The sequence below is a fragment of the Symphodus melops genome (genome assembly GCF_947650265.1).
Source record: "Symphodus melops genome assembly, chromosome: 4".
NCBI classification, from domain to species: Eukaryota; Metazoa; Chordata; class Actinopteri; order Labriformes; family Labridae; genus Symphodus; species Symphodus melops.
This window is the reverse complement of record NC_136694.1, coordinates 4,222,274-4,249,764: the sequence shown is the minus strand read 5'-3', so window position 1 is coordinate 4,249,764 and position 27,491 is coordinate 4,222,274. Positions and strand designations below refer to the sequence as shown.

The following is a 27,491-nucleotide window of genomic DNA, read 5'->3' as shown; positions in this document are numbered from 1 at the left end:
AGAGATCCTCAGTCACTCTCGTTTATCAGCGATCTAACGGACATGTTTTCAACTTGCATTTCTCTGTGCGATCAATCCTCAGTAAAATTTTGACAAATATTGATTTGCTACACTCTGATTGGTCAGCATTAATGTTGTGTCTGCTGACCCCTGGCCACCACATGGTTACCCATCATTCCTTTCTCTGAAAGTAAACACTTGCAGGCTTCACACTGTCTTGCTGTAAGGACTGGGGTTTGATCAGTCGCGTGGCTTCTAAACTCATCCTGACTTCTCTAAGGAGTCTGCTTCACAGTGCCCAGAGAGATGGATATGAGGAATTTGGAGAAGGTCAGAGGTCAAAATACCCTCTGCAGAAAGTTCTCCCTGCTCTAATGAGATAAAGCTGAGTTCCTGCACTGCTGTGGATCAAACCACAAGACGCCAGCGGGTTCAATCCAACATGGTCCTGAATGTTTATAAAGGGAGCTGTATGTTAGATTTAAAGCAACCTTTGAAGACTTTTCAAGAGTCCTACACCTCTCTAATGTGGAGGATAACCTCTTCACGTCTATACATATACAGTTATTCTCATGTCTCAGGCATCTCCTCTGATGCTGAACACAGTGTAAGAGCCAAAGTTACCCTGTGGATGAAGAGATTTGGATGTGTTAGAATTTGTTCTATCAGACCTATGACATGAAGTGATCTTTCTTCACACTGCCAAGACTGAAATGATCCACTTCACTGCAGCTGCACTCGTCAGGCCAACGGTCCTTCAATACAAGAGTTATTATGCAGATAATTTAGGAGGGAATTCCTTAAGATGTGCGTCATCATAGCTGACTTATGGCTTTATACGTGCTATCACTTTGTTTTGCATAATGTGATGAATAACAATGTATACCAAACACATGATATACATTTATTCATGCTATGATTATATTTACATTATAAGTTATTGTTATGTCCTTAAGTAAAAGGTCTGCAGTAAAGTGACCTTTGGAGTACTTTTTCAGTCCAGTGAAGTGAGACAGGATGACAGCACTATCACTGCTGTTTTTATTTTACAGTGATTAATGAAGTGATGTCATGTCTTGTGAAGACAAGAGGAGAAATCAACATCAGATGCTGAATTACTTGAGACAAATCAGTTTGTCACATTTTGGACTTGTTTGTTCAAAACACTAGCGCAATGTAAAGACATCCAAAGGCAAACAGAATTACAGAGGATATCAGTTCATGGTGGCTTCAAAATAAGAGCATGAAGTTGGTGCAATTAAAAACTGGAAATAAAAAAACAAGGGGGTAGAGAGAAAAATAGAAAATAACTGTAGGAAGCTTAAGCATAGTCTCTAAATTATGGTGGAAGTAGACAGAGTGAAAGTACCTTTTGATTTCTGTAAGGCTGTTTTGGAAGATTGGTGGTTGCTGGAAATGCTGACACTATACTTTCAGTCAACCTAACAACAAGCAAAGAGCCAAAGCTGCTGAGGTGGCCCTAAGCCTCCTGACAAACAGCTACAAGGCTGCAGCTTGCAGTTAAATAATTTCATTTTAACATAACTTGTGTCTTTCATAAAACAAAAAGAGGGGTGTGTAAGAAAAAAAATCACCCCCATACAGGTTGTGCAGATAATAATACAAAAACATGATTATACATATCTTATATATATATATATATACTGTAGTTTTTACTCTTCATACATACTCGACGGAGGTCTGTCACTTCAAGCGCTCTTACTTTTAATTTGAACGATCAAACGGAAGTCTCATTTCATGAAGCTGTAGTTGCGAGCTTGATTACCTATCAGACAGAGAAAGTGAGGTGCAGACCGTTTGGGGAGAAAAGGGTTAAAGACACAACCCACCGTTTGGGAAGACGCAGGGGTAAGAACATCCCCCCCCCCCCCCCCCCCCCTTTACGCAAACAGACGGTGGCCTCCGCTCGGACACACTGACAGTAAACTCAGTCTGTCCCACTTTCTCTCAATAAGCACACACAGTCATGTAACGGTATCTACAGCGGACCGGTGAAGTCTGCTGCTCCCCGGCTCGTTCGAGTCCGTCCTGATCCCGATCCTGGTCCTGATCCTGGTCCTGATCCTGGTCCATCTAAACCACTGCGCCTCCAATTGAAGAGATCCAAGGATGTGCGCGAAGACGCGAGGACGCAAAGGTCAGCGAGCCGGTTCGCTGCTCTCATCGGTGATAAAGTAGACGGATTTTTTCTCGCATGAACCCGGGGAGGGATAGGCTCTCTTTGGGGGCATTTGCCACGACCCAGGATGAGGAGCCCCGGAGTCCCTCGGGTGGTTTTTGCCGTGGGTCTTGGATGTTTCATTATGGTGCTCCTCTACTTTAACAGCAGTCTAAAGCTTGGTGAGCGCACACTCTTCTCTGCTTTCATTACAACTAAGCCCACATACAATATCGTTTTTCTTTTCATTTGACCAACGTGTTTAATGTCTTTTTTTTCTTTAAACATTAAATCTACAAAATTGCATTTTCCTGCTTCATAAATCTATTGACTACTCTGAACAACGTTTAAACGAATAGCCTAAACATGATTTAGTGTTTGTGAGGGACATTGATGGTCCCACTCTGTGCAAGGGTCACTGTTCTCATTTGTCTGTTTGTTAGGATCTTAGCTGTAGGCTACTGGAGCTATATTCTTCCTGGGGTCTACAGGAGCATTGTTATCTCCACACGTTATATTGAAATCCATTCATATCACGCACTGCCAATGAGGGCTGGGTATTTCCCACAACCCGACCATATGATAGTATCAGGATACAGAGGCCATGACATGATTCATGTTGTGATATACATTGATGTTGGTTAATGAGCATCTCCTACAGAGTCTTATTAAGGAGCCGACAACTTCAAGCCTTCCAATTCAGATCATCAGAGATCCTCGAAATGCATGAAAATATTTGAATCCCAGAGCTTTGGCTATGGTGGCGTTGAGACCTGCACCATAGGTCAATTGTTTTTCGAAATTGCCATCATAGCTTTGCAGCCATATCGACTCTGTAACATCTCCATTGACACATGTTGTGGGCGGCTGTGGCTCGGTTGGTAGAGTCATCATCTCTCAGCCTGAAGGTTGGGGATTTGATTCCCAGCTCCTGTAGCAACATGTCTGATGACTCCTTGGGCAAGACACTTTTATATATTCAAATTGATACAAAAAAATGCTGGTATACTGATTTCACTTTGGGTTTGTGGGTATGAGATTTTGCTTGTGGCAGAATCAGGTTGATGGTGTTGAACTGACTGGATTTAGAAGGTGAATGAGTACAAACTCAAACTTAAGTGGACATTGTGAGACATCATGTTAGCAAAGTGGGCTACATAAACGTCTGGCCAAAAGGTTCATAGGCCTATCTCTGTATCTATGTGTAATTAAATTCTTTCATTCTGAGTCATAACGGCACCCCTTTCTGCACTCCGACCCTGTGTCTGGATTTCCCAGAGAAAAGCAGATCCTGCTTTAGGAACAATTTCATTAACAGTCTCATAGGTGGAGTGTTTCCTCTGCTGAGTGGGGGAGGGCTGGGAGAACTTGCCGCTGGTATAGTGGCCCTCGCAAAGATCTGTTTCCACCTCTCCCAGGTCTCTCTCTCTCTCTGCCACATACAATGGCCTCATTCAGACATTCCCAACGAGGAATATACCATGGGCCAAAAAAGCTTATATGGCTCACACTGTGAGGAGGGTTTGGGTTTTTAAGAGAGAGGTCAGTCAGTTCTGGGCACTCTCTGAAACTGGACTCTCTCAACACAGACTGCGACTCCATCCTGGAGCGTAACTCTGTAGCTGGAGATAGACGTCCTGCAGTCCTTCTAAACTCCTGACCCATAAAGCTGGACGACATGTGTCAAATGTTGATTAGTAATTGTCCCTTTAAATTCTTCACTGGTCACTTTAACATACCATTCACTGCACAGTATTATTACTATCTTTTTCATTGTCCTGTTGAGTCCACCACACTATAGTCCTCTGTATATACCCCCACTTACTACCTCGATTGTATTTATGTTTATGTTATCATTTTATTCGGTTTTTGACTTTTTGTTTTGATTCTGTGCTGCTGCTGCTGTAACGCCTGAATTTCCCCATTGGGGATCAATAGAGTCATATCCTATCCTATCCTAATTCATGAAGTGATTAAAAAGATCTGACTAACAAGCCATCATGTGCTTTTATGGCTGGTACTGTTCTACAAAATGCGATGTCAACTCTGTGAACTCAGCAAGTCTTGATATTTTATTCAGACCTTACAAGGTGTCCAGACATTTAGAAAGGTTAGAAAGTTCTGTCAATGCAATCCACTGGAGACCAACCCAGTGGCCGAGTTAAGGTGCCATCCGTCTTGCGGTCAAACACGTTGGACCCCCACACTCCATTTTTTCCTGACCTCTGTGAGGTGTGCTTCGGCACGGTGCGCCCGCTCAGACCCGAGTACAAGCACAGGTACGCTACGTAGACCAAAGTGTTGACGTTGGTCAGACACAGAGGTCGAGTCTTTAATCCAAATGTAGGCAGAGTCAGATAGAACCCGCAAGAAGTCGAGGTCTGTGGTGAATTCTGACTGTACAGTGTTAAAATTTGATTTGTGTTTAAGAGATAACTGTGGATCCTTCAGGAGCGTAAAATGAGAGAAGTTCAGTCATGTATGGAGGAGTAGGAACATGTAAAGATAAAAAAACCTTTAAAATAACTTTAAATCACGTCTTAAAGAAACGTTATGACCCTGACAGCACCTTTCTGAAGGACTTGTCATTTGTCAAGATACTTTTTTGGGCATCCAGTAAAAGGGAGTTCAACAACCTGCACAGCTGGTGAAAAAAGTTTAAAACACAACTTTAACATCTCACTTTATAAAAGAATGCCTAATTTGGTGATGTTTCCAAATCTAAGTTATTCATTTGTTTCCTGAGTATAAACAGAAACCAAGAGCAGAGAAGTGTTCACGTTGACACAAACCAGCAGTCTGTTACCTTCAGAGACATAACACACTCTTACTGCTGACCTTGAAAACATTCAGAGTCAGACAGCACAGAAGGAGAAGAAGAATACAACACCTCGAGATCCAATGTCATTTACAAACTCATTCTGACCACCTTCACTTCCCCAAGTGTTGAAGTAATGCGTTTTATAGATAGATAGATAGATAGATAGATAGATAGATAGATAGATGGATGATACTTTATTGATCCCGAGGGAAATCCAAGATTTCAATATTATCAATATTCATATCAATGTTTTTTTTTAAAAGAAAGCCTTTAAAACAGCCACATCGGATAGCAGTAATTGATCTGTTCCTTTCGCCTCAGTAAAAACATTTGTAGCAAAGCCGAGGACATGATAAAAGTTAGCGATACTTTAAAATTGTAAAATAAATCAAATCAACCAAGAATCGGGTTCAAATCGAATCGTCCCAGCTCTACTTTCTCTTAGGTTGAAGATAAATATAAGATTTGATATAATGGCATTAGAAGTTGTTCTCTCCCTTACAGTATATCAGTGCAGACTCCAGACTTCGGTCAGACCCTACTTTTTTTTGCTGCAGGTGTGAGCTGTATTACAAAGCTTATCCTCGTGTGTCTAAGCATTAAAAAACTGTGAAACTAAGATCAACTGCAGTGACTCTGTCACGACCTCTGACAGTTTCTTCTTCGACCTCAAGCCACAATCGACTAAGTCATCTGTTGATTTTGCGTCACACCCTGATGTAGATATGAAGGGAATTTTTGAGAATGCGCACACACCTTGATCTGATACAGAGTCGCCATCATGGCTGCACAAACACATAGAAAACAGCCTTTCAGAGCTGTGCCAGTGAATGGTTAAACGCCTGAGTCCTTGTTCTTTTTTTCGTATCAGTTTGCATCAAGTATTTTCAGAGTAGTAAGAAGGAACCTGGAAGAGTCTCATGTTTCCTCCTGTCAGCTTTAAATCAATTCAAACAAAATTAAAAATATTCCATGCAGTCTGTTCTGTTTGCATTCAGAGGCCGGTCCACCTTCCTGCTCAGGCTCCATCTGGGGTAAAGGTCAAATTGCTCGTTCAAACACTATATAAAGCAGCAGGAGAGCGGCCACATAACAAACCAATGTTCTGCCAAGTCACAGGGAGATTGGCTTGTTTTTCTATTGTGTTCTTTTTTTCATATACTCAAGATTCACGGAGCAAATCTAAGTTTAGGATAATTACAGTGGCTTTACTGCTGCACTGTCATAGACACACACAATGGAATGAATAGTTTGACAACACATCCCATCCATGAAGGTCTTTTTTTATTACACCTTCCCATTTTTCTCCAAGAAGTGCACATTTACATGTTTCTCATACGTCGACATATAAGACCTATAACCCATCTGGATATTTATACAGCGACTCATCTGGCTTGATGTTTTCACTCTTATGACGTCGACAGGATACTCTGACTTCTTCAAGAAGATATGACTGGAGGCGGCTGTGGCCCAGCGGTAGAGTCGGGTTTGATCTCCAGCTCCTGCAGACACATGTCAGACGTGCCCTTGGGAAAGACACTTAACGCTGAATCGATGGAGCATGAAAAGGAGTCAATACTGATGGCCACATCTTTACACAGCAGCCTCTACCATCAGTGTGTGAATGTGTCCTGCGGTGTGAAAGTGCTTTGAGTAGTCAGAAGACTAAAAAGGCTCGATACAAGCTCACCATTTACTGGTTAAGACGGACATTTCATCCATCGTGAAACGTGTTTATCGCATGAATCTGCTGTTTTCCTTTTGATGTCTGCTCAGAGACAGTGGGACCTCAGAGTGGGAATGGGACTGCTGTGGATGCAGTATGGTGTCTGTAATTGTCAGGCTTGTCTGCTGCTCTCAGGTGACATTTACAGGTACAGATGTTAATGCTTATCAGGTATCCACTTTGAGTGTTTTAACTACAAGCAGAACCGGGGACTCGACGCCTCGGGGCGTCTGTTGTTTCCTCCGCGCTGGAGAAGTACCCCCACCTCTAACCCTCCTCGTCTTGTCTGGACTTGAGGCCAATGAAATTCGTAAAGATTTGCCTTTGAACACTCCCCCTTCATTTGAACACCTGCAGCTCAATTGAATTTGTTTTCTGGCTCTTTTGGACAGGATTAGGACATAGTGCTCGTCTTTTGTCCCTCAAGTTTCATAAAGACTCGTGGACGTGAGGTGATCCACTATAACAGAGTCAAACGTTCACCGAGGATCAGTGTGTGACCTGAGCGTCATTAGGATGTTCTGCTTCTGTCTGCTCGCTGCTGTCAGCCATCAGGGCGATCTTCAGGATGGACCTGTCCTCCTTCAGCCAGCTGTGTATTCATATTACAGCGCTGCGTTTATTCTGGCCTGTTTTTCCAGTAAGACCATTTGTTTTGGAAGCCTTTGCAAAGCAAGGCAGAAGAAAAGGTTTTAAAGCACATTGTATATATACAGACAAAGAAAAGCCTTATCCACAAGTTTAACAGAGAATGCAGTAAAAAACATGAACAATGGGAGGGGGGGGGGGGGGGGCTAGCTCAGTCCGTAGGGACACTTGGGTTGGGAACTGGTGCGGACCAAGAATCTGGAAGTTACCAGACCACTTCCTGGGCACTGCTGAAGTACCCTTGAGTAAGGCACCAAAGCTAATTTCCCCTTTGGAGATCATGAAAGTAAATGTGCTAATAACAGCAATGCTGTATATAAATCAACACTGTTCCTGATAACTTAAACCCGCACAGGTTTGATCTACTGTGTTGTTCTTACCATGTGCAGGATGCTCTGTACATTTAGAGGTTCATTACCAGCTGTGCGGTTGTTACCAAGACAGATCTTGCTCTTCTTTGGCTTTCTTAGGTGACGCTCATTATTTCAAGATTTGCACAGAGTTGTGCTTGAGTCAGAGACACAGGAAACGCCTAGCTTAATTACTGATCATCCGGCTAGATTGCACAGAGAGATTTGTGCATGCAGCTTCATACCACAATCAGCCAACAAACAGCAGAACAACAAATGTGAAATCCAATGTGATCTAAACATCTCACATCTCAGTATCTACTTAGTTTGAATGGCTACTCCCTCATGTTGTCTGACTGTGCACTAACACGGCGGACACACAGCATTGGTCTGAAAGGATCGCGTTCTCACACGTATACAGTTTGTCTCTCAGTAAAGTCGCTCTTTGGCAGTAGAGGCCAAGGAGGGGGCCCCAGTTTCCCCAGTGGGACATAAACACAGAGCTCCGTTTATGGGCTGGACAGGAGGAACACACATCAGCCTTTCTATATTTTGCATTTCCTTAAGCTTCCAGTTCTGCACGAGCATGAAGGAATGCTGCAGAGTTTTCGTTCTGGACAGGCTTAACCCAAAAAGGACCACTCCTTCATTTGAATGGGCCGTAGGTGTGTTTGATGAATTCTTCAATGGAGGAATGTAACTCACAGTGGAGACAGTGTTTGGTTTGAGTAGTGTATGTGTCACGCTTGTTATGGCTTCTCTTTAGTTTCCTTTGGGAACATATTTCTTTAGGTTATTTTCTGTGGCAGTAAATTAAAGCCTTGAACTTTTCCAGCTTTTTTGTGGCATTTGCGCGAGCGTGTGGGCACGTCCTCTTCCTCAGTCGGCTCTCTTGTGCTGCCCTGTACCTATGTGATGTGCGTAGAACCGAACCTGAGGTGCATATCGATAAGCAGAATCAGAACCGAAATCGATCAAATCTAAATGCATGATCCCAATCAATCACTAATTTAACATGGACTTCCCATCTTCACAAAGGGACTTTGATTGGACCTTTTGGACTGTGAAATAAAATCCCGGGGTCTTAATTCAGACCCTGGCTCAGGCTGTAGAAATGCACTGAGTACCTCCTGGAGTTCATGTGGACAATGTACACAACAAAGTGGACAAGAAGTGATGTCACTTGTGTTTCCATTTGACACTTAAAAACAGAGTAAAGGTTGCCTTTATAAAAACGAGGCACCCCTTTATGTACACAGCCCACAGCACTTGTTATACAGAGGAAAGAAATCACAAAGGAAATAACCAACGTCAACGCTACACCAAACAAACCGTGCTCCAGAGTGAGATAACAGATAACATGCCAGTCCTCCTGGGTGCTCGCATCACTTGAAATGGAGGCAGGAAGTGAAAGGAATGACTCTGGACACTTCTTCAGCATCTCATGAACAATTCATGTGTTTTAGGAAAAGTTCAAATGTTCGGTTTGGACAACGGCTTAGAAATGCTTCAGCTTTGTGTCTAATCCATGAAGAATAGCTTTATCTCTTAGCAAGCAGCACCAGCTCCTCAGGAAGTGTTTAACTTTTGTCCTCATGTTATCTCTCGTACAGAAAATTGTTGACACGTTTGTTCAGCATGATGTTGTCTTTGTTGTCTGAGTGGGACCTTTACAGGCCTCTCTCTCTCTCTCTCTCTCTCTTCTCTCTCTCTCTCTCTCTCTCTCTCTCTCTCTCTCTCTCTCTCTCTCTCTCTCTCTCTCTCTCTCTCTCTCTCTCTCTCTCTCTCTCTCTCTCTCTCTGACTCAGCACTTTCCAGCCTGGCATACAGTTACACACAGCTGATGCTGATTAGTTAATCACCATCAGCTGATCTTCCTTATGTAAACATTTACCAACAGAAACTCATTGAATATCAACATTTTCAGCCCTGGTGTAATTCAGCAGCTTTATTCCTTTTTTACAAACAAGTTTTTCAGTTGCGGTTCGTGCAGTGTAGTAGTGCCGACATTCACACTATATTGACAGTTTTTCGTCCTTGCATGCTACGTGATACAGATGTATCCACAGTGGAGAACATGCTGACCTGCAGTTTACAGTATGAATGCTACAGGAGAGTCAATGGTGGCATGATATGAACGTCATCATCCTGTTCCAGGCTCGAACAAACTGCAGGCTGAAATATTACAGGGGTGCTGGAAGAAAATGAAAATCCAGAAAATGACAGGCCATTTTCAGGAGTTTTGTGCATGTGTGAAAACACCATAGAGGGAAGAATAGCGTCTTAAGCCGACAGAGAGTTGCAGCATACAGATGAAACTTTGGCAACAACAAACCAATAAAACATCATTTTACTCATGCAGCTGTTTTTATTACCAGTGTTACTATTTCTGCTCGTCCACTGCTTGTAAACCACAAATAATTAAGCAACTATTTTCCATGCTTACTTGTTTTATCTCTCAGTGAACCCTTTTCAAGTAAAATACGATTATACACTAAGTGCTGTTGTTTGATAATGCTCTAGTAGTCTAATTGCTGCTTTAACTCAACACACATTTGCTCTTGACGTTTCCCCCTCTGATCTCCTGACGCGTCTGTTTTCCACAGTGTCTGAGCCGTTCGGTGACAGGAGCAGTGGGCAGAAGTCGAGAAGGAGTCCTCTGCAGACACTTTACGAAGGAGACCAGGTCAGTGTTATCCAACCACATTCACCTAACTTTACTGATTGAGGTCAGAATCCACTGCCAAACAAAAGCAGAGCCAGTGTTTGTAGCAGCCATACGCTGGGATGTCATCTCTGCCTGATATGTTCATTTGTAGATACTGTTGATATTCCACAGCCATACGTCTTCACACTGGACACTACGCTGCTTCAGGTTTCAGCAAGGTGTCAGATAAAAGGCTGTCAAAGAACTCAAATGAATTCTAAATATTTTAAATGATCCATGAGAGCTGGCTGTCTGTAGCATCTACCTGGTGAATGGCCAAGTGCGTCAGAGCTACTACTGTTTGTGATAAGCTCGGCATCCACAGGAAATAAATGCATGACTCTCAGCTCTCACCCTCGTAAATCCCATCCAGCTCAACCCGTTGTTTCTCAGTTGATCCTTCAGAAATGCTTCGCTTGGTCCGAGTCAGTGACTGAAACACAAATCACTCCTAATCCTTGTGATGTTTTTATCCTCGTGAAATGTTTCATGTCAGACACAGCTGCTTTGATGTTGTTATTTCCACTGAACGAAAGGTCAGCCATCTTTGCCGAGGGACACCAGTAGTGGAGGAGGATTTATGAGTTTGTGCCGACAGTGTCAGACTGCAGGAAAAATCAAAGCTCACGAACTTCGGAGCTGTGTTAGTTATTGATCTAGATGAAGGATGATAGATGTCTGGGCCCACGCACTGACAACAACAAAGTGACCCCAGATTTGACCTTTGACCTTAGACATTAGACGTGTTTTGGCGAGTTTGGACTATCACAGTTAGTCTTTTTGTGATCTCATTGGCTGATGATTGGCAGATCAGCCCGGGCTTTAACTCTATTTCTTTCTAATTTTGAGTCTGTATCACGCTAACAGGTTAGACTAAGAATGTAACACAGCGTGAAATACATCCTGACTGCTTCGCCTTTGGTGTTAGCTCTCTCCTTGTTATGTTGGCTCCACCTAGCCAAATGCACAAGTGCCCTGATGATGGAGACTTAGGACATGCAGATGCTTTCTGTAAACACCGAATAGCAGAGAACTGAGGCGTATAATTCGACCCTGAGGATCAGCTCCATGGATGATCTCATTGACACTGATACCCAATCAAGTCAGGATTGGACCACATCGGATACCAGGATCAGATCACTGCATCCCGAGATTAAACACCCCAGGTCACCTTGACTCCAAAATTACATTTGATCTTTCTGTAAATCCACTTTTCCAGTTTGTCCTCAATGTCAAAGTAAGAGCTGCACGTGGAGACACAGCCTCATAAAAACATCTGTGAAACAGCTGTTTCCATTTAACTCTCCCTATGCGGAGAAGGACAGTGAACACGCCAGAAAACAAAGCAGCTCCAGCAGACATAATTTACTTTTAAGAGATTTAAAAGCCTTTTCCTTTTTAGCACTTCCCTCTTTCAAGGAAGCTGCTAAGCTGACAGGATGGAAAAGCAGAGTGCGCTGGATTCATGCTGGATTTATTTACACACGTGAAGCCAATATGGGAATGCTCTTATGAAAAAACATCAAAGTCAAGAAAAAGTAGCTTCTGACCTGCAGACGAGCTTCCCAGTAAACTAATGAAATCCAGCTTTATTGAACACTGACAGGCAGTACTCTAAGGGCTTCACTTACTAAAGTTGTGTCTTAAAATGTGAGTAAACTTGATACCAGTGCAGGCAGGCGTGCAAAATACTGGGAGGAGAAAACAGAAACTGTGGTGATTGAGTCTGAATCAAACACCTTTGAAAGGAAGCGGCTAATGCAGGAGCTCAGTGTTACACACAACAGGCTGCTGTCATTTTAGCCAGGAGGAGACATCGCCTCAATAAAAGTATATGATTCAACTTATGATTCGAGTACATGCTGTGCCCTATTTATAGCCAAACAAAGCTGAACATTCACAGCCACTGTAGCCTAAACAATTAGACGCTGCTCTTCCTATATTTCCCTCTCTCATTCACCCGTGATCACCCGCTAATCGCACACCGAGTGAACACACAACTCAGTACTTTTAACCTGGGATCTTACTTAATCAGGCACTCCTTGGTTTGAACTCCTGACTTCTTTTCAGTCTGAACTAACAAAAAGGATAATTACATAATGAACACATTTGGATAATATAATACTGTGACACACATTTGTTTACCCTGTGATACTTGACTCTAAGATTTCACAACATTTGATGTGTGCCCCCCCCCCCCCAGTACTCAAACTCCTGCTGAGAGAAGGGCCAGTGTTGGCTCAGCAGTCGTACCTGAACGCTGTATGCTTGATGTTACAGTGTGTGCCTGTAAATACAGAGAGCCATACATGGTGTCAGGGAGGTTTGAACCGCTGCAGTGGAGAGCCAGGCTGAGTAAATGAAACAGGAGTAAATAAAGCGTTTGTGCCATGAGGAAGCCGAGCTGAACCTGCTGACCCGTGGTTTTATTAGAGCAGGGATGAGCCTTGATTAAGACCTCCAGAGAAGAAGTCATTTAAATACACTTTCCGAAGTGAAATACAGGATGTTTGGGGGATCGGCTCCATGTCTAGTATGGCCTCCTCCGGATGCTGACTCAAATACTTAATCTCCACACATTCTAAACTGTGGAGTAGTGAAACAGATATAAACCTGAAACAGCTCCAGAGTGACTGTGTGAAATCTTATTAATTAACTTAAGGGTCACCACTTGAGTCAGTGACAGTCCAGGAGGATTATTGTCCGTTTAAAAATAAAATAAAACATTCCATTATTATTGGTGAGTTTATTCACTTCTATTGTGTTTTTTAATTTAATTAAAACATAGTCGTAGATGTTATTTATTTATTTACTTTTTTTGCTATTGATGCTGTTTATATTTCCTGTTCGCTGTTTTGGAGCTGGAACATTTACCCAATTGGAGGATCAAAAAAGTTGATCCTTTCCCTTGTCTTTTAAAAGAAATGAGGCTAATTTGAAGGTTCCCTGACCAGTTCTTCTTTTCCTTTACTCCTCAGGTGGAGTCAGCAGTGCAGGTGATCCATCAGGGTCGACGGGAGGTGTTAGAAGAAGCCTGCCGCTCCTACACCCGTAAACGCAGAGTTCTGATCCCCGAGGACCTGAAGCACGTCATTGTCGATGACCAGCACGGCTTACTTTACTGCTACGTCCCCAAAGTGGCTTGCACCAATTGGAAACGAGTGCTTATGGTTCTGACAGGCGTCGCCGGGTCCCATCAAGACCCTCTGTCCATCCCCGCCAACGAGGCCCATGTTGCAGGAAACCTCCGCACTCTCTCGGAGTACTCCACCTCCCAGATCAACCAGCGCCTGCGTTCCTACCTGAAGTTCGTCTTTGTGCGCGAGCCCTTCGAGCGGCTGGTGTCCGCCTACCGCAACAAATTCACACGCAGCTACAACACAGCTTTTCATAAACGATACGGCACAAAGATAGTGCAGCGGCACAGGCCGAACCCACAGGCCGAGGCCGTGGAGAGAGGAAACGACGTCTCCTTCGAGGAGTTTGTGTATTACCTGGTGGACCCGGCCACCCAGCGAGAAGAGCCCTTCAATGAGCACTGGGAGCGAGTGCACTCACTCTGCCACCCCTGCCTCATCCACTATGACGTTGTGGGGAAATATGAGACGCTGGAGCAGGACTCCCGCTATGTGCTACAGCTGGCCGGAGTGGAGAATAAGGTCAGCTTCCCTGCCTCGTCCAAAAGCACAAGGACTACTGGAGACATGGCGGCCCAGTTCTTCCAAAACATCAGCCCCTTCTACCAGAAAAAGCTCTATAACCTCTATCGAATGGACTTCCTGCTCTTCAACTACTCTGTTCCAGCCTACCTCAAGTTTAGATGAGGCTTGGACTCGACTCAAACGTGTAGAGCCAGGACTTTATTTTTCAGTGTTTTTTTTGTCAGCCTCATGTTGGAGCACTGCAAAAACAATGCTGATTGAACTGGGAAGTCACTTAAAGGAGCATTATGTAACTGCTGTCACATTCCTTCCTCCTTAGAGTTGTCATGTCGCGGAAGCTTCAGCGTTTAGCCAGCTCTGCACCAATCTTGAAACCTTCCTGCCTTCTGCCGAGGCTTTTCAGGTCGGGTAGAATTCTGAACCGGTTCACTTTCATCGCTGCAACACCTGTTGGATTGTCATTTGCCTGCAAAACCAAGGACCGCCTACCTTCCCTGGTCCACACAAATCCAGACCATTCAGGAACAGGATCTAAAGTCAGAAGTAGGACATACTGGCTGCTGTATTGTTGTCAGAGAAGCTTCAACACAGCATGTTTCCTTCATGTCTGATGATCAGAATCAGAAATGCTTTATTAATCCCAGGGGGAAATATGGTAAACCTGTGATAAAGTCAGCTTGTCATTTAAGTCTCTGGATATTTTTCATACTGCTCCTTTAATGACTTTATACAAACAAGCTCATCAGACCTCCAGAGGGTACAAGTGGAACTGAAGACAGTTGTAACTAATATTTCAATGTCAACAGTGATTCAGTGGATGGTGGTCTCTGACTTTGAGTGTGCAGAAAGCCATTTAATTCTGGTCATGTGTGTATCGTCTGCTGTTTCAGAAGTGTGTACGTTATCTCATCTACACAATGTAACTATCATGATTTCCAGTGAATGTCTACGAACGTATGTGCCTTTAATTGAGCCTCTTTTTGCCTCTTTTCAGCCCAGCAGACCATGACAACTTGTTTTACTGTGACTATTTGATTGTGCTGCATGAAAAGATTGATGTGCAGTTATGGGTTTGTCTTAATTTATTGCGTTCCTTTTTACTGCGTAAGGACAGAAACCCCAACATGGTTGTTTAGTTTCTATGAAAATTTCCAAATAAACCTGTTACAGCAAGGATGTGTTCATTGGTTTGAATATTGGAGACGTTACCATTTACAATAGCAACAATCATGGACTTGGTACCCTGCTATACATTCATACTACAGAACACAGTTCTGACTTGTATCTTCAGACTTTATTGCAGAGACAAATCAAGGCTGCAAAGATGTCATCTAGAAGTGTTTACAAACGTGAGAGCACGACAAAGTCCACTCAAGCTTTTTGTCCTTGTGTACACTGAACTCTTACCAGATTTGGATGCTATATTCAGATCAACAAAGACAAAAAAACAACTCAAAAGGCTTCATACAGAGACATTTGGTCACAAAACAAGTACAAGGTCTGTATGTCAAATCCCTGGACCACATACTAACAGAGAGACAGTGAGTACAACAGTTTATATTCACGGGCACTGTGCTGTGCGAAACGTAAAACACTTGGTAGAAATTGTGCAGCATTAAACTCAGATTCCACGTGGACACATCAGAGGCACAAATCATGAACAAACAGGGTCAAATCTAACATTCAGCTTTGGATTAATATTCACAAACGTTTACTCTTAATTTACTAAATAGTAGTTATTATTGCTTTAATACATCAATAATTTGCCATCTAACATGTAGGAGCTGACAGCAGGAGTACGGACAACAGTTACCAATACAGTGGTTTTACAGCGTGGACAGTGTACATGGAGGCCTTTCTCTGTGCAGAGCCAAGCTGGGTGAACCTGCAGGTAAGGGTGTACAGAATATACTGACAACAGTAAATAAGGAGAATAAAGTGCAAAATAAGCCACTCTCGACCCCTGATAGCTTCTGTTCTGAACCAATGCTTCGATTCTTTTTCACACTGTTATGTTTGTGCCTCAATCCTGACGAAAAGAGTCGTTTGGAGGAGAGGTCATGGGTGATCATTTGTAGAGGAAATATCAAAAATGAAAACATTTTTTTCAAACAAAACAAGTGCTGTGCTCAATTAACGTGTGTGTTTGCAACATCTGCTCGACCTGTGTGAACACAAAATCATAACCTCAGTCTCCAGCCTCTAACAGTTTCTCTGTCGTTCTATGCTATGACACGTGAACAGCTGCTAAGTAGGCTGGTCGTTGCTCCACTTTCACAGCCAAGGCACTCTATAATCGTTCATGTTTTTTCTAACCTGGTTCAGTTGGGAGAGTTAGTCATCTATTAACTGGTAGGTTGGGGGTTTGATCCCCACATGTCTGATTGTTAACCCTAATTGCCTCCGCTGCTTCATCGAGGGCGTATGAGCGTGCATGAAAGGATCAGTTACTTCTGCACACAAACAACCTCTGACATCAGTGTGTGAATGTGTCGGTGTGACCTGCAGTCTAAAAGTGCTTTGAGTAGTCAGAAGACTAGAAAAGCACTATACAAGCTCAAGTTCATTTAAATGTAATTATTCTTGCATAAATCACAACACACAGTGTTTGTGTTTTTGGGTAAAGTAATTTGGCACACATATAATGCTATAATTATGTTTCTTTTAGCCTCCCTGTGATCTTTGCAGCTTATTGCAGCCACTTGCATATATTAAACAGTACATTCAGGAAGTAAAAAAATCCACGGGTAAGGATCAAACTCCAGTCCTAGCAGAACTACTGGACATCAGAATCAGTCTGAAGCTCAAAGCCAGGAGGCCGGTCCCCAACAGGTCTCCCAGTGCTGTGAGGTAAGGGATGGAGAAGTTGTCTGGATCCTGTCCCCTTCTCCACAGCCATCGAACCATCAGACTGGATGCATAAAGCAAAATCACCACCTGGGGGACGGAGAGAGAATACAGAAGAGTTTAGAGTATATTAGATTAGGAGCACAATAAGCTCTCTTTGTGTTCCCTCAGTAATCTGACCTGAAGCAGAGCTGCAGACAGGTAGCAGATGATGAAGGTGGGAGTCATGGCAGTATGGCCTCCCTGCAGGAGGTGGATAAAGTACAGGAAGAGGAGGTGACCAGGGACAACAAGTATGACCAGAACTCGGGCTGATTTAGAGTTCACATCTGGAGAGACAGAATGAGTAGAAACAGCCTGTTTGTGATGGTGCGATCAGTTACAGTTGACTTTAAAAAAAAAGATCCAGTTTTTATTAAAAGCATTTGAGTTTTCTATGGTGTGTTGGTTTCAGTTTTTTTTACACCTTTCAAAATGTTCTTATTGTTGTTGTTGTAGCTTGAGAGAAACAGGACTTATGGTGAGAGAGAGTTGAAGGGCGACATGCACTAAAGCATCAGGCTGAGGATTTGAACCTACATTTTTAAACACAAGTACTTTTAAATGGAGTGTGATCCTAAAAGACTATTTAAACAAAGGAGACTACCTGTTTTTGCTACCTTTCTTTTTATCCAGTGTCTTTTTTTTATGTTTAAATATTAAGCTGGTTTAAAAGCAGTGGTTCCCAGCAGTGGTGACACACAGCATTTACAGTCTATTGTTTACACCTGCAAATCACTCCCAAAAACTACTGGTGAACATTAAGGTCAAACACACTGAAGAGGTCAAAAGAAGACTGCTAGTTTTATTGGAATCTACGTGCCTCTTCTCACATATCTGGACCATAAGGCATACATAAAAAAGCTCCCATTATCATACCTTACATTTTTAAACAGCTGCCAAAAAATCCTTCCCCCATACAACCACATGAGCCATTCTGAATTAGTCGCCTGACCAACGGCAGCCAGAAAGTTGGTAATTAAAAAAATGTCTCACATGAGACTGCCTTGCCAAAAAGACTTCATCACTCTTTATATATCATCACCTTAATTCACCTGAAATCACCTGAAGCGTATAATAACAAACCTAGTCTTGGTATTGGTCATCACGAACGCCAAACTGGAATTATTGTCCCTGAAATTTGAAATACACCACGACTCTTAACAACAACCTGCTTCTTGTCTCTGTCTGTTGTTTGGAGCTGGGAAGTCAGTGCATTTCTGGTTTTAGTTGGTTTACGGGCGAAAAAATGACTGTCAACAGCATGAAAGAAAAAAACAGACTAACAAGCTCAGAAGAGCTTGTGTGTTGTTGATTTATTTTGCATCTGACCTGAGGAGCAGAAGGTAACACATGGTCCAGGACAGTTCCTGCTCGTTTTTGATGGTAGAACCCCGGGAACACTCCAGTAGTGGAGATAGGTGGACATCCTGCTGGCCTGGATGGCTACAAGATTTCCCCCTACACCTGCAGGGGTGGAGAAAAAAAATATTCTATCACCGTCAATACAAAAAAAAAAGCGCATCACATTTCACATACTTTACAACAGCCATTGGATATGATGCACAAAGATTTGCAACACTTTGTCTCCCAAAGATATTCTTATTCATTTGCTACAAGAGTCTCTATGGGATTTTTTTTTTTTTACGACTTAGCACCTGAATTAGTGACGTGCATGTGTTTGCTGACTTTTCTGAGAGATATTTAAAAAAAAAAACCAAAATACTGTTTTCATTAACAAATAAAAATGTTTTAGCTGCCACAGTATGTTTTATTATTTGTCAATCCCTCATTTTCATTGATTAAACAACATTAGGCTTACCTCTGTTTGGTAGTGGGGTGCTCTCTGAAGTGGTTTCAGCCACACTTGTGTTGGAAAGGTTAAGGTGGCATGGTGATAAATAAAAGTCACCACTTCAGAGACCACTCCACTGTCAAACAGAGGAAAGCTGGTCCACAGTTGGACCACTGTTGGACCAGCTTAGTTTTACTTCAGACATTTTCATTATTGAATTGAACCATTGGTTCAGTTTGTTACATTTAACCCTGATCTTTCTTGTGTTTCCGAAGCCAACCGTACCCTTGTTTGGTAAGTGGGATGTAATCCAGATGGAGATAGCCTCGTCAGCTATGAAACAGTGTGACATCATAGCAGTCCACACAGTGTAGCCCACTATTAGTTACTGTAAGTTCAACAAAGAAGAAGAACAGGTACACAGGGTTGGATCGAGAACTTTAGCACCCAAACAGAAGAGTACCAAAAAAGTAGGACAGTATAGATAACTTATTTTGGTACCATTCCCAATTTTTGACGGTGGAATTGCTAATAACTGGGTACTGTACCAAAACAAACGAACGAACCAGACCACTTGGTGGAAATGGGGCTTTAGAGGGATGGATCATTTTTTGTCTTGGAAATCATTCAGCAGTTTATTCCAACACAGCCTCCAGGAGCTTTGAGTGCTTTGGAAAAGTCTCACTGGCTATGGTTTCCATGTTCATTGCTGTCTTCCCAAGCAGGTTTAACTCGGAGCAGAACAGAACCTCTTGACTGACACTGCTTTTAAACACATGGCTCATTGACACCCAACAGGACGAGTGTTGGGTGTCACTGACATTTGTTTTTTTAATCATTTATCTGTCCACTGATTGAAGACCACATTGTTGATGTAGATTTTACAGAATTTGATCCATATTGTCATTAAACTGGAAAGTTTTGTGAGAGTCATTAAAATCATCAATGTACAGTGAAACAGTATTCTGCATGAGGAGTTCTGCAACGTTTTTACCCTCTAGTGTATACTCTGCTGATTTGACTTCTGGATGACTACACAAATTAAGAATTCAGGGCTTTTACATTCAAAGGCTGTACATCTTTTACTTTTTCCACCACTTGCTCCTGATGAACAAAGTCTGGTCTGGTTGGGATGGAGGGGGGACTCGATTGATATGCAAATGCACTTCCTGTGCGATGTCTTCAATATATGCAGGATTCTTTGGCAGCCGCTGGTCTCGATGCTGCAATCAGGAACCAGTGAATGCATGGTTGGCATTCTGATCAGGCTTGTGGTCTATGTAAAGACCATTGTTATTCCTCTCTACTTAGTATGCTGCTTTGTGGGCAACAAACTTCAGTGACTACAGATCTAGGCTCTAAAATGTGTCTCTGGGGGTTCATCTGACAGGGAGGAGGCTTTAGTAGCACTTTAATACCTCCTGATTGATTCATAGCTCTGAGTTAAAGCCCTCGATGGGATAAGCTACAGGGTTTGAATTCTACAACTGTTTCAACACGACATGAGTGGCCACGAGGGTTTTTAAAATGATAATAACGAAGCTAATCATAAAGCTATAATGCCAGTCTTCAAAGATAAGGAGTGTTGAAACGCCATCACCCCAAATCCCAGATCGGTTTCTCCTTTAGGAAAACATGTCAGTGTTCATTTCTTTTGCTCATAAGCTTGTTAAATGTGTTTGTCTTATTTTTGGCTAAATATTCTTATTACATTCGTTGATAAACACCTGGCTTTAAAGGGATAACGTGAAACGTTTTGATCCAGTAGATGTGAGCACCAGCATGAAAACAGAAACAAACTGTTGCTGTTTGGCCGCTTTTCTGAAGCCTCCGCTCTCCTCTTCTTCCTCACGTTTGCACAAAGGAATTATCAATTTGAATGCATCATAATTAAGCAACATTAATCACAAGTGGCAGACAAACTTGTCCTTTGCTTGAGCTGCAATTGTCTGTGTCCTGCATTGTTGTGTTAGCATGCTAATGTTTTTCTCTAAACCCTAGCTAAAACAGCTTTATACTCAAGGCTGTCTCGTCCATGTGAACATGATGTAAATGTACAGCTGGTGGCACTCGTGCTTTCTGTGCTGTGTTTAAAGAATGCTTGTACATGTTAAATAAGAAGGTTAAAGGTTAGCATTGCAAAACCAGTCTAATGTTTTTGAATATGTTTGCTGTTCATTCTCCACTCACCATTTATGACTGGAGTCAACACTGCCATACCCTCAAAGTCTGGATTGCTCACCGTGTTATTCAGAATCAGACCACCAATACTGGGAAGAGACAGAGCACAGACATGTCAGAGTTGACGCCTGTATAATATAAGAGGCAGAAATATCTGGCTCATTCCCTCTTATAGATGGAGTGCCACTGGTTTCCTCACCTGCTGATTGACATGGCCAAAATGACCGGTGTCCAGCCTGACTTGAGGATCTCTCTGATTGGTGGAGAGTGACGAGCGATTGTGAACCACACTGGGATAAGGATCAGGAAGAAGCAACACATGGCAGGAGGCAAATACCACATGTCTGAAGAGCAAAAAAGAACAGGAGACATCTGTTGAATTATTATTTTTTCATTATATGCACATTGGTGTTGGAAAATAAATGACAGTCTTGTCTGTCTTTGAGAGAGGGACAGACATCGGGCAAGTCTTAAAAATGTTCGACTTAATGGAAGACAGAGGCAAGGCTTCTTGCTGTTTGATATCCATCTAGTTGTCAATGTTGCCCTCTTCTGGCTAAAACTAATCATCATCACAAAACTGTTGATGGATTTAGAGAATCTCTTTCTCTAAATTAGGCTTCACCATTTCTAATCATTAAACTCGAGTCCCTACATATCACAGGTGCAGACAAACAGTGTACTGAAACTGAGTAATGGGCTTCTCTTTATGTCATTTGTGACCTCTGACCTCTGTAGCTGAAGAAGAGGCTGCTGAACCCGGCAAGCAAAGACAAAGTGGTGATATCTCCGAGGCTGGCAGCGATGGGCGTGGCCACATTATCCGGGTTGATGCCCACTTTCCTGGATCCAAGAATGACTGCCACCATCACCAGACCTGAAAAAAAAACATACAAGACGAACAGTTGACGTAGAAGTGAAACAATAAATATGTTCTTTAAATTAATGTATCAGATGCTAAATGTATCTAAAGCAGTGGTTCTCAAACTATGGGGTGCGATCCCCGGGGATGTGGGGACTGATTGGCACCCTTGATTGGCCGTCCCAGGTGCAACTCCAAAACCACAAATCATGTTTGGCTATTTGCCTTAGAAGTGGTAACATTAGTTGAAAATTCCACCATTTGGGCTGTGTCGAGAACCACTGATCTAAATCATTCTGAGCTGTCTCTTCAGCTCGTTTTTGTTTGTCTGACCTAGAGACAGTGCAGTGATAAAGGCAGTGGTGACGCTGCTGGCACACAGGACAGAAGCCTGAATAATATTCAGTCTCCCTCGGGTCAGAACACCAAGACCCACTGCTGCGAGGGCTGCCAGGAAGCCCACCACTGTGGCCTGGAGCTGGAGAAGAAAGACAAAGCAGAACTTTAGTTTTTTTAAAACCACATACATCTGTTATTTGATCTGTTCACTTTGTCTGGTTGATCAACCGATTACTATTTGTGTCTGTATCAGAGAAATAAAAAAGCAGACAAACAAAAGAAGAAGATGGTAAAAGAGAAGAGTGGAAAAAACATGGGGGGGAGGGGGTCATAAAGAAAATGTAAGGTAAGACCATATCGGGTCTCCTGATTCAAATAAGACACATTAGTTCATATAAAATAAAAAGAAATACATGATTAAGCAAAACATGAAATGAGATCAAACTTAACTCTACACATTTGTATGATACAGAAGTGAGTAAGTGAGTAAATCCCGTTTTTCTTTTCCCTTCTTTTTTAACAAAAGAATATTACTGAATGATACTGAATCAGTCCCCGCTGGTATTTGGCAAGAAGATGGTGGCAGCTTGCCAGTACATGAAAACCGTTCGCACCATCGAGGGGCTAATTAGCGTGCATGTTTTTGCAGGTTTGTGGAAAGAAACAGGAGCACCCAGAGAAAACCTGCGCAGACAGAAAAGCCAGAGTCTGACGTCAGGCTTGAACCACAGGCAACATGTCCAACCATTGCATCATATGCCCTTGTCTTTCATTTCATGTCAGCAAACAGAGAAAAAGGACAGGTTCACTTAAACTCTCTCAGCTCCTGCAGTCTCATTGTGACCTCATACAGTCAAAGTGGTGCATCACCTGCGACAACACCAGCGGAGTGTGAAAGGAATCATACTAATGGGCAGCTGATAGGCCTATGAGTGCAGGTGCATGGCGGTGCGCTGTACGTTGCCTTTCTGGGGTCACCAGATGAAATGTATGGGAACATCTATAAGACATGCGATAGCTCTTATATTCCAATTTCATTTCCCACTTCCTGTATCTTATTAGCTTACATTATATTCTGCATTCACACAATGTAGGCAGAACGGCTAGGACAAGACACAATCATGAATCTGTGAGCATGAGCATTTATCTATTACACAAAGGTGCTTAGTCATAGATCCCTCTTGGAGTGTCACTGGGTTAGTAGCATGCAGTGGCTATCTTTGCTTTATGACATACTCCACTTCCAAGAAATTCTAAAAAATTGACTAAATCAATGTCATTCAGTTTTTAATGATTCTGTTTGAACGACTGGGAGATATGTTGTGTATAAGAAATGCAGAGTTATAATTCCAGGTGAAAAGACAAATATACACAAAGTGATTAAAGAATCAGCCCAATAATAGGATTTTATGCTTATCACAACTTCCATTTCGAGAGCGTCTGCGGCTGTTGTCTTCCGAGTATAATTGGCTGAGATGTGAAGTGTTTTAAATGTGCTGAAGACTTCATCACAGCGGGGGAAGCTTCTCGGGTTAAATAGATTTGTCTTGAAGTCAGCAGAGGCGGGTCAAAATGATTGAGTATGCTATTAACAGCAGGGCGGGTGTGCAGTGGAGCGGTGTGTCACCTGAATGAGAGCCAGATTACAGATCACCATCCTCCACTTCTGCTGAGCCTCATCCATCTGCCCTGTGTTGGCCTGCGGATGGAAACAAGTTCACGTCATCCCATCACTCGCTCACGTTGTGTTAAGCACAGCTTAAAAGCCACTGTGCAAATTGAAGTCCCACCTCTTGTCAACAGAACACGAGGATTAGCTTAATAAATGTTCTGATTTGTCTGTCTTAAGTTTGCAAAGATGAGGAACAATTCCTCTGAGTTTAATTAGGATGTTGCTCCCTGGGTAGAGAGCCATATACTTAAATAATTAGTTTTTATCCAGGAGCATTTCAATCATAGAGGCACTAAGCAAAACTTTGCCGATGTTTGGAAAGCTGAGAGCCATCACTAGAGCGTGAGTTTTTTCCCCCCTGGTACCAACATGTACAAGATAACTCGTCAGGGAAGCATGCAGGCACACACTGTGTATGTCTGTTTTTAGTGTGTTTCCACTCACTGCAGTTGACAGTCTGGATGCCAATGTCATCTCCAGATTCCCCTTCAGCCCGACCAGGGCCGGCACCAAGATAAACACCTCTGAGATCTCTTGGAACACCTCCCAGTGCTAAAACACAACAAGGTGACTTTTAATAGACCTTCTGTTCTCACTATAGGCTTTGAAACACAGCCTAATGTTTCGAGAAATGACACAGTGACACTATACATCGAAAGAACAGGCCTCATATTTTAAGTACTAATTTGACGTGTTTTTCACTATATAGCAGAAACTCATTTACAGCACAGCAATGACATTACAACCTGTTAAGTCTGAGCAAACCTTGATGATTTACATTACATGGTAACTACAACGCCACATAATCGGAGTTAGGTTTGTGATGTGATTATTTTTTAGTCTCATTGTTTTTTCTTTGAAATCCTTTGGGAAACATCGGGCTTGTTAGCTGCTCAGTGCTCCATGTTGACCACCTGCTAGTCTTTGTGTCTGGTTGTTTGTTGCTGAGCAGTTATGTAAAGGTTTATTAGAGCTGCCAATTCACCGTCATGTCAAGGCCACATGAACGAATAAATAAAAGTATTTAGAGGAATACATGCGGGACAAATAATCCTGTCCTGTAATAAGAGTATTACCAATAAAATACTTGAATAGAATACTGATATGAGTGACGCAACGTTATCTCTCATGCACACACTATATTTTCCATACTTGCACTATATCCATGACTATCCCGGCTGCCACCATGCCCAGGCCTGACACCAGGTACGGGAGCAGGACTTGGAAGACGATGGCCCATGAGCTCTCCTGGAGGATCCCATGAGCTGAGCGGGTCAGTTTGCACGTGAAGCCCCTCAGCTTATTCCCCTGAAAACGCAGCTCAAGGGTCAGATGAGTCACCACCATGGCTGATCCGTGTTAACCCATCCGTCGTCTGTAAAGTGTCCGTAATGAGACTTCTGCACCAAAACAAATCTGTTTCAAAACGTGTTTTTGAATCACTCAGGCAGATTTGAGAAGGATGAAAAAAGTTTTCTGTTTCGGAGTTTCCCCAAGACGTCTTCGCCTCTCTTCAGGCTCTTTCAAATCTTTTGAAAAGTCACAGGAGATGGTTTGTTTTATAAGAGCAGTTTTGGATTTATCAATTTTGTTTTGCCCTGCACTTGTCTCTCCAGCACAAGTAGAGCAGCAACTAAAAGTACTTTTGCAAACGGTGGACTAGTCAGAGGAAGCTGCTATCAAACACTTCAAGCACACACACACACACACACACACACACACGAGGACGCACACACACACACGTGCGCGTGCACACACATACGCACACACACACACACACACACACACACACACACACACACAGAGGTCCACTTAGCAGGTTTGTGGGGCCTATTCTGACACTATGCGAATGATAGACCTCCACACACACATGCAGTCACTACAGGCAGATACACACACACACACAAATGCACATTCTCTCCTCATGCCTCACTCTTCAGCAGCCGGGCGGCAGAGGTAGAGCGATGGAAGCACGGTCTCTCGCGGGGCCTGAAAAAAGTCCAGGTCCTGTGGGACAAGGACATCCAGAAGGCCAGCAGCTTCTTCTCAGCCCTCCTGTGCTGCCATTCCTTTTCCTCCGTCTCCCACCACACTTCCTTTTCTTTTTCCTGATGTCCTGTCTGAGCCGGACTACTGGGTCCCTTCCTCATTTTGATCAGGGGAATATGGGGGGGTGTCCGTCCAGGCTGCGAGCTGTATGAAGGGACACTGGATGATGTGACGTATGCGTCTGTCTGAAGAGGAATGGCAGTTGTCGTGCTGCTGCCGGGGCTTCCCTTTGGGTTCCAGATGGAGATGAGTCGTGACGTCGCTCTGCGATCAAAGGAGTGATAAAACGGAGGACAGTGTGTGTTTGAAGATGTATGTGAGAGGAGGCTGCTGCTGCTGCTGCAGGTGTCTGTGTAGAAGCAAGGTGAGCAGTCTCGCTCAGGACTCTTCTTTCTTCAGCGCTCTTTCCCTCCCTTGTTTCTTTTACAACCACATCAGAGGATACTGCAGTTGTGCTCTCCCTCTCTTTGATAGCTCCTCCTTCCTCTGTTCCACGATGTCCTCACTATTAGTGGCTGACGCACTCCAAGCAGCAGCAGGTGCTGTACCTGTCACCAACACGTGGCGCTGCTGCTGATAGGAAAGGACACCGCTCATCCTCCCTGATCAGAGGAAACACACAGGCTGCGACCCATTTATCAGAGCTCATTTGTTCACTCATTAAACTGTTGTTTGCTCATTATTTAACCATTTCTTAAAACATACCACATCAGTGTTTGTCATGGTCTGACATAATAGCCTCTGTTTACACCTGTTCTGCTAAATAGGAGTAAAAGTGTGACAAATCAAACAAGACCTGAGTTCTAGGTTTTTAAACACAGCGGAGAACAGTAGCCCGTACTAGACTTCATCAGAGCCTGTCCTCTCACACACACACACACACACACACATGCACACACACACACACACACATGCACACACACACACACACACACACACACACACACAGCCAGTGACTCAGCTGAAACGTGTCCTTGAGACATGGCGTGCAATGGGTGCTTAACTCTTTGCAGCTCACTCTGCAGACTTATGGCTGGAAAAACATCAACGTATGCGCACATATGAAGATGAAAAAAGAAGAACAATAATTTGAAGATGATTTCTGCCTGATTTTGCAAAACTGACTGTAAGAAGAGAGCATGTAGAAAACTCACACAGTGAGAGTTTGAACAGCCTTCTTTTCAGATTATGCTTGAGTTGGCCGCTCTATAATTATAATAACAGTCTCTGTCAACGCCTCTCAATGTGGCAGTGAGTCACTGCAGCTGCACTCTACAGCTGTTACACAAAACAATATCAAAACATATGTTTTTATGAAAAAAATGTAACAGCTATTTACTCGTATCTGTGGTAGGATGGCCCCTGTAATTCATCATGATGGTTTAGTAACAGCTGGAGGTTAGGCACCCCTTAAAACCAGTGCACAGTCCTATACATCTGACTCTCAGCACCTCCTGTCTCCAGTGTTTATACGATGTGTTGACAACCACTTATTTGTGTTTTTTATATAACATACCAGTCACTGGTGATGCTTTTCATCATGGTTTGTCTGAATTGTGGTGTTGCCACTGAAGCACTTCTAAAACAATGGTGATGAGGTCATGTTTCCTGTAC

At 43.0% G+C, this 27,491-nt stretch overlaps 2 protein-coding genes across 5 annotated transcripts; one reads left to right on the top strand and one right to left on the bottom strand.

Moving 5' to 3' along the window:
- Positions 1-1,782: 1,782 nt before the first annotated feature.
- Positions 1,783-15,266, top strand: LOC306822249 (carbohydrate sulfotransferase 11). Of its 2 annotated transcripts, none has more exons than XM_079341139.1 (3): positions 1,783-2,158; positions 10,331-10,410; positions 13,410-15,266. In XM_079341139.1, exons 1-3 carry the CDS (start codon positions 2,131-2,133, stop codon positions 14,253-14,255), a joined length of 954 nt encoding a protein of 317 aa, XP_079197265.1. In that variant the 5' UTR covers positions 1,783-2,130; the 3' UTR covers positions 14,256-15,266. The 2 variants fall into 2 exon arrangements, with proteins under 2 accessions (XP_079197265.1, XP_079197264.1); XM_079341138.1 differs by having other exon boundaries at positions 1,784-2,361.
- LOC306822246 (solute carrier family 41 member 3-like) lies at positions 14,303-25,571 on the bottom strand. 3 transcript variants are annotated; one of them, XM_079341131.1, is made up of 10 exons: positions 24,981-25,571; positions 24,273-24,380; positions 23,784-23,855; positions 22,151-22,295; positions 21,686-21,832; positions 21,155-21,299; positions 20,965-21,044; positions 18,312-18,446; positions 17,121-17,269; positions 14,303-17,030 (listed from the first exon to the last, which is right to left on the bottom strand). In XM_079341131.1, the coding sequence occupies exons 1-10, from the start codon at positions 25,173-25,175 to the stop codon at positions 16,848-16,850; spliced, it is 1,359 nt and encodes a 452-aa protein (XP_079197257.1). In that variant the 5' UTR covers positions 25,176-25,571; the 3' UTR covers positions 14,303-16,847. The 3 variants fall into 3 exon arrangements, with proteins under 3 accessions (XP_079197257.1, XP_079197258.1, XP_079197259.1); XM_079341132.1 differs by having other exon boundaries at positions 17,121-17,183; XM_079341133.1 differs by lacking the exon at positions 17,121-17,269.
- Between the last annotated feature and the right edge of the window lie 1,920 nt (positions 25,572-27,491).

Excerpts from the sequence above, each read along its gene's own strand:
- LOC306822249 (XM_079341138.1), top strand. The coding sequence starts at position 2,268 with ATGAGGAGCCCCGGAGTCCCTCGGGTGGTTTTTGCCGTGGGTCTTGGA. Across the intron at positions 2,362-10,330 it reads TAACAGCAGTCTAAAGCTTG|TGTCTGAGCCGTTCGGTGAC; the intron begins GTGAGCGCACAC and ends TGTTTTCCACAG. Across the intron at positions 10,411-13,409 it reads CACTTTACGAAGGAGACCAG|GTGGAGTCAGCAGTGCAGGT; the intron begins GTCAGTGTTATC and ends TTTACTCCTCAG.
- LOC306822246 (XM_079341131.1), bottom strand. The coding sequence starts at position 25,175 with ATGGTGGTGACTCATCTGACCCTTGAGCTGCGTTTTCAGGGGAATAAG. Across the intron at positions 22,296-23,783 it reads GTAATCTGGCTCTCATTCAG|CTCCAGGCCACAGTGGTGGG; the intron begins GTGACACACCGC and ends TTTCTTCTCCAG. Across the intron at positions 17,031-17,120 it reads TGTCTGCAGCTCTGCTTCAG|GTGGTGATTTTGCTTTATGC; the intron begins GTCAGATTACTG and ends TCCGTCCCCCAG.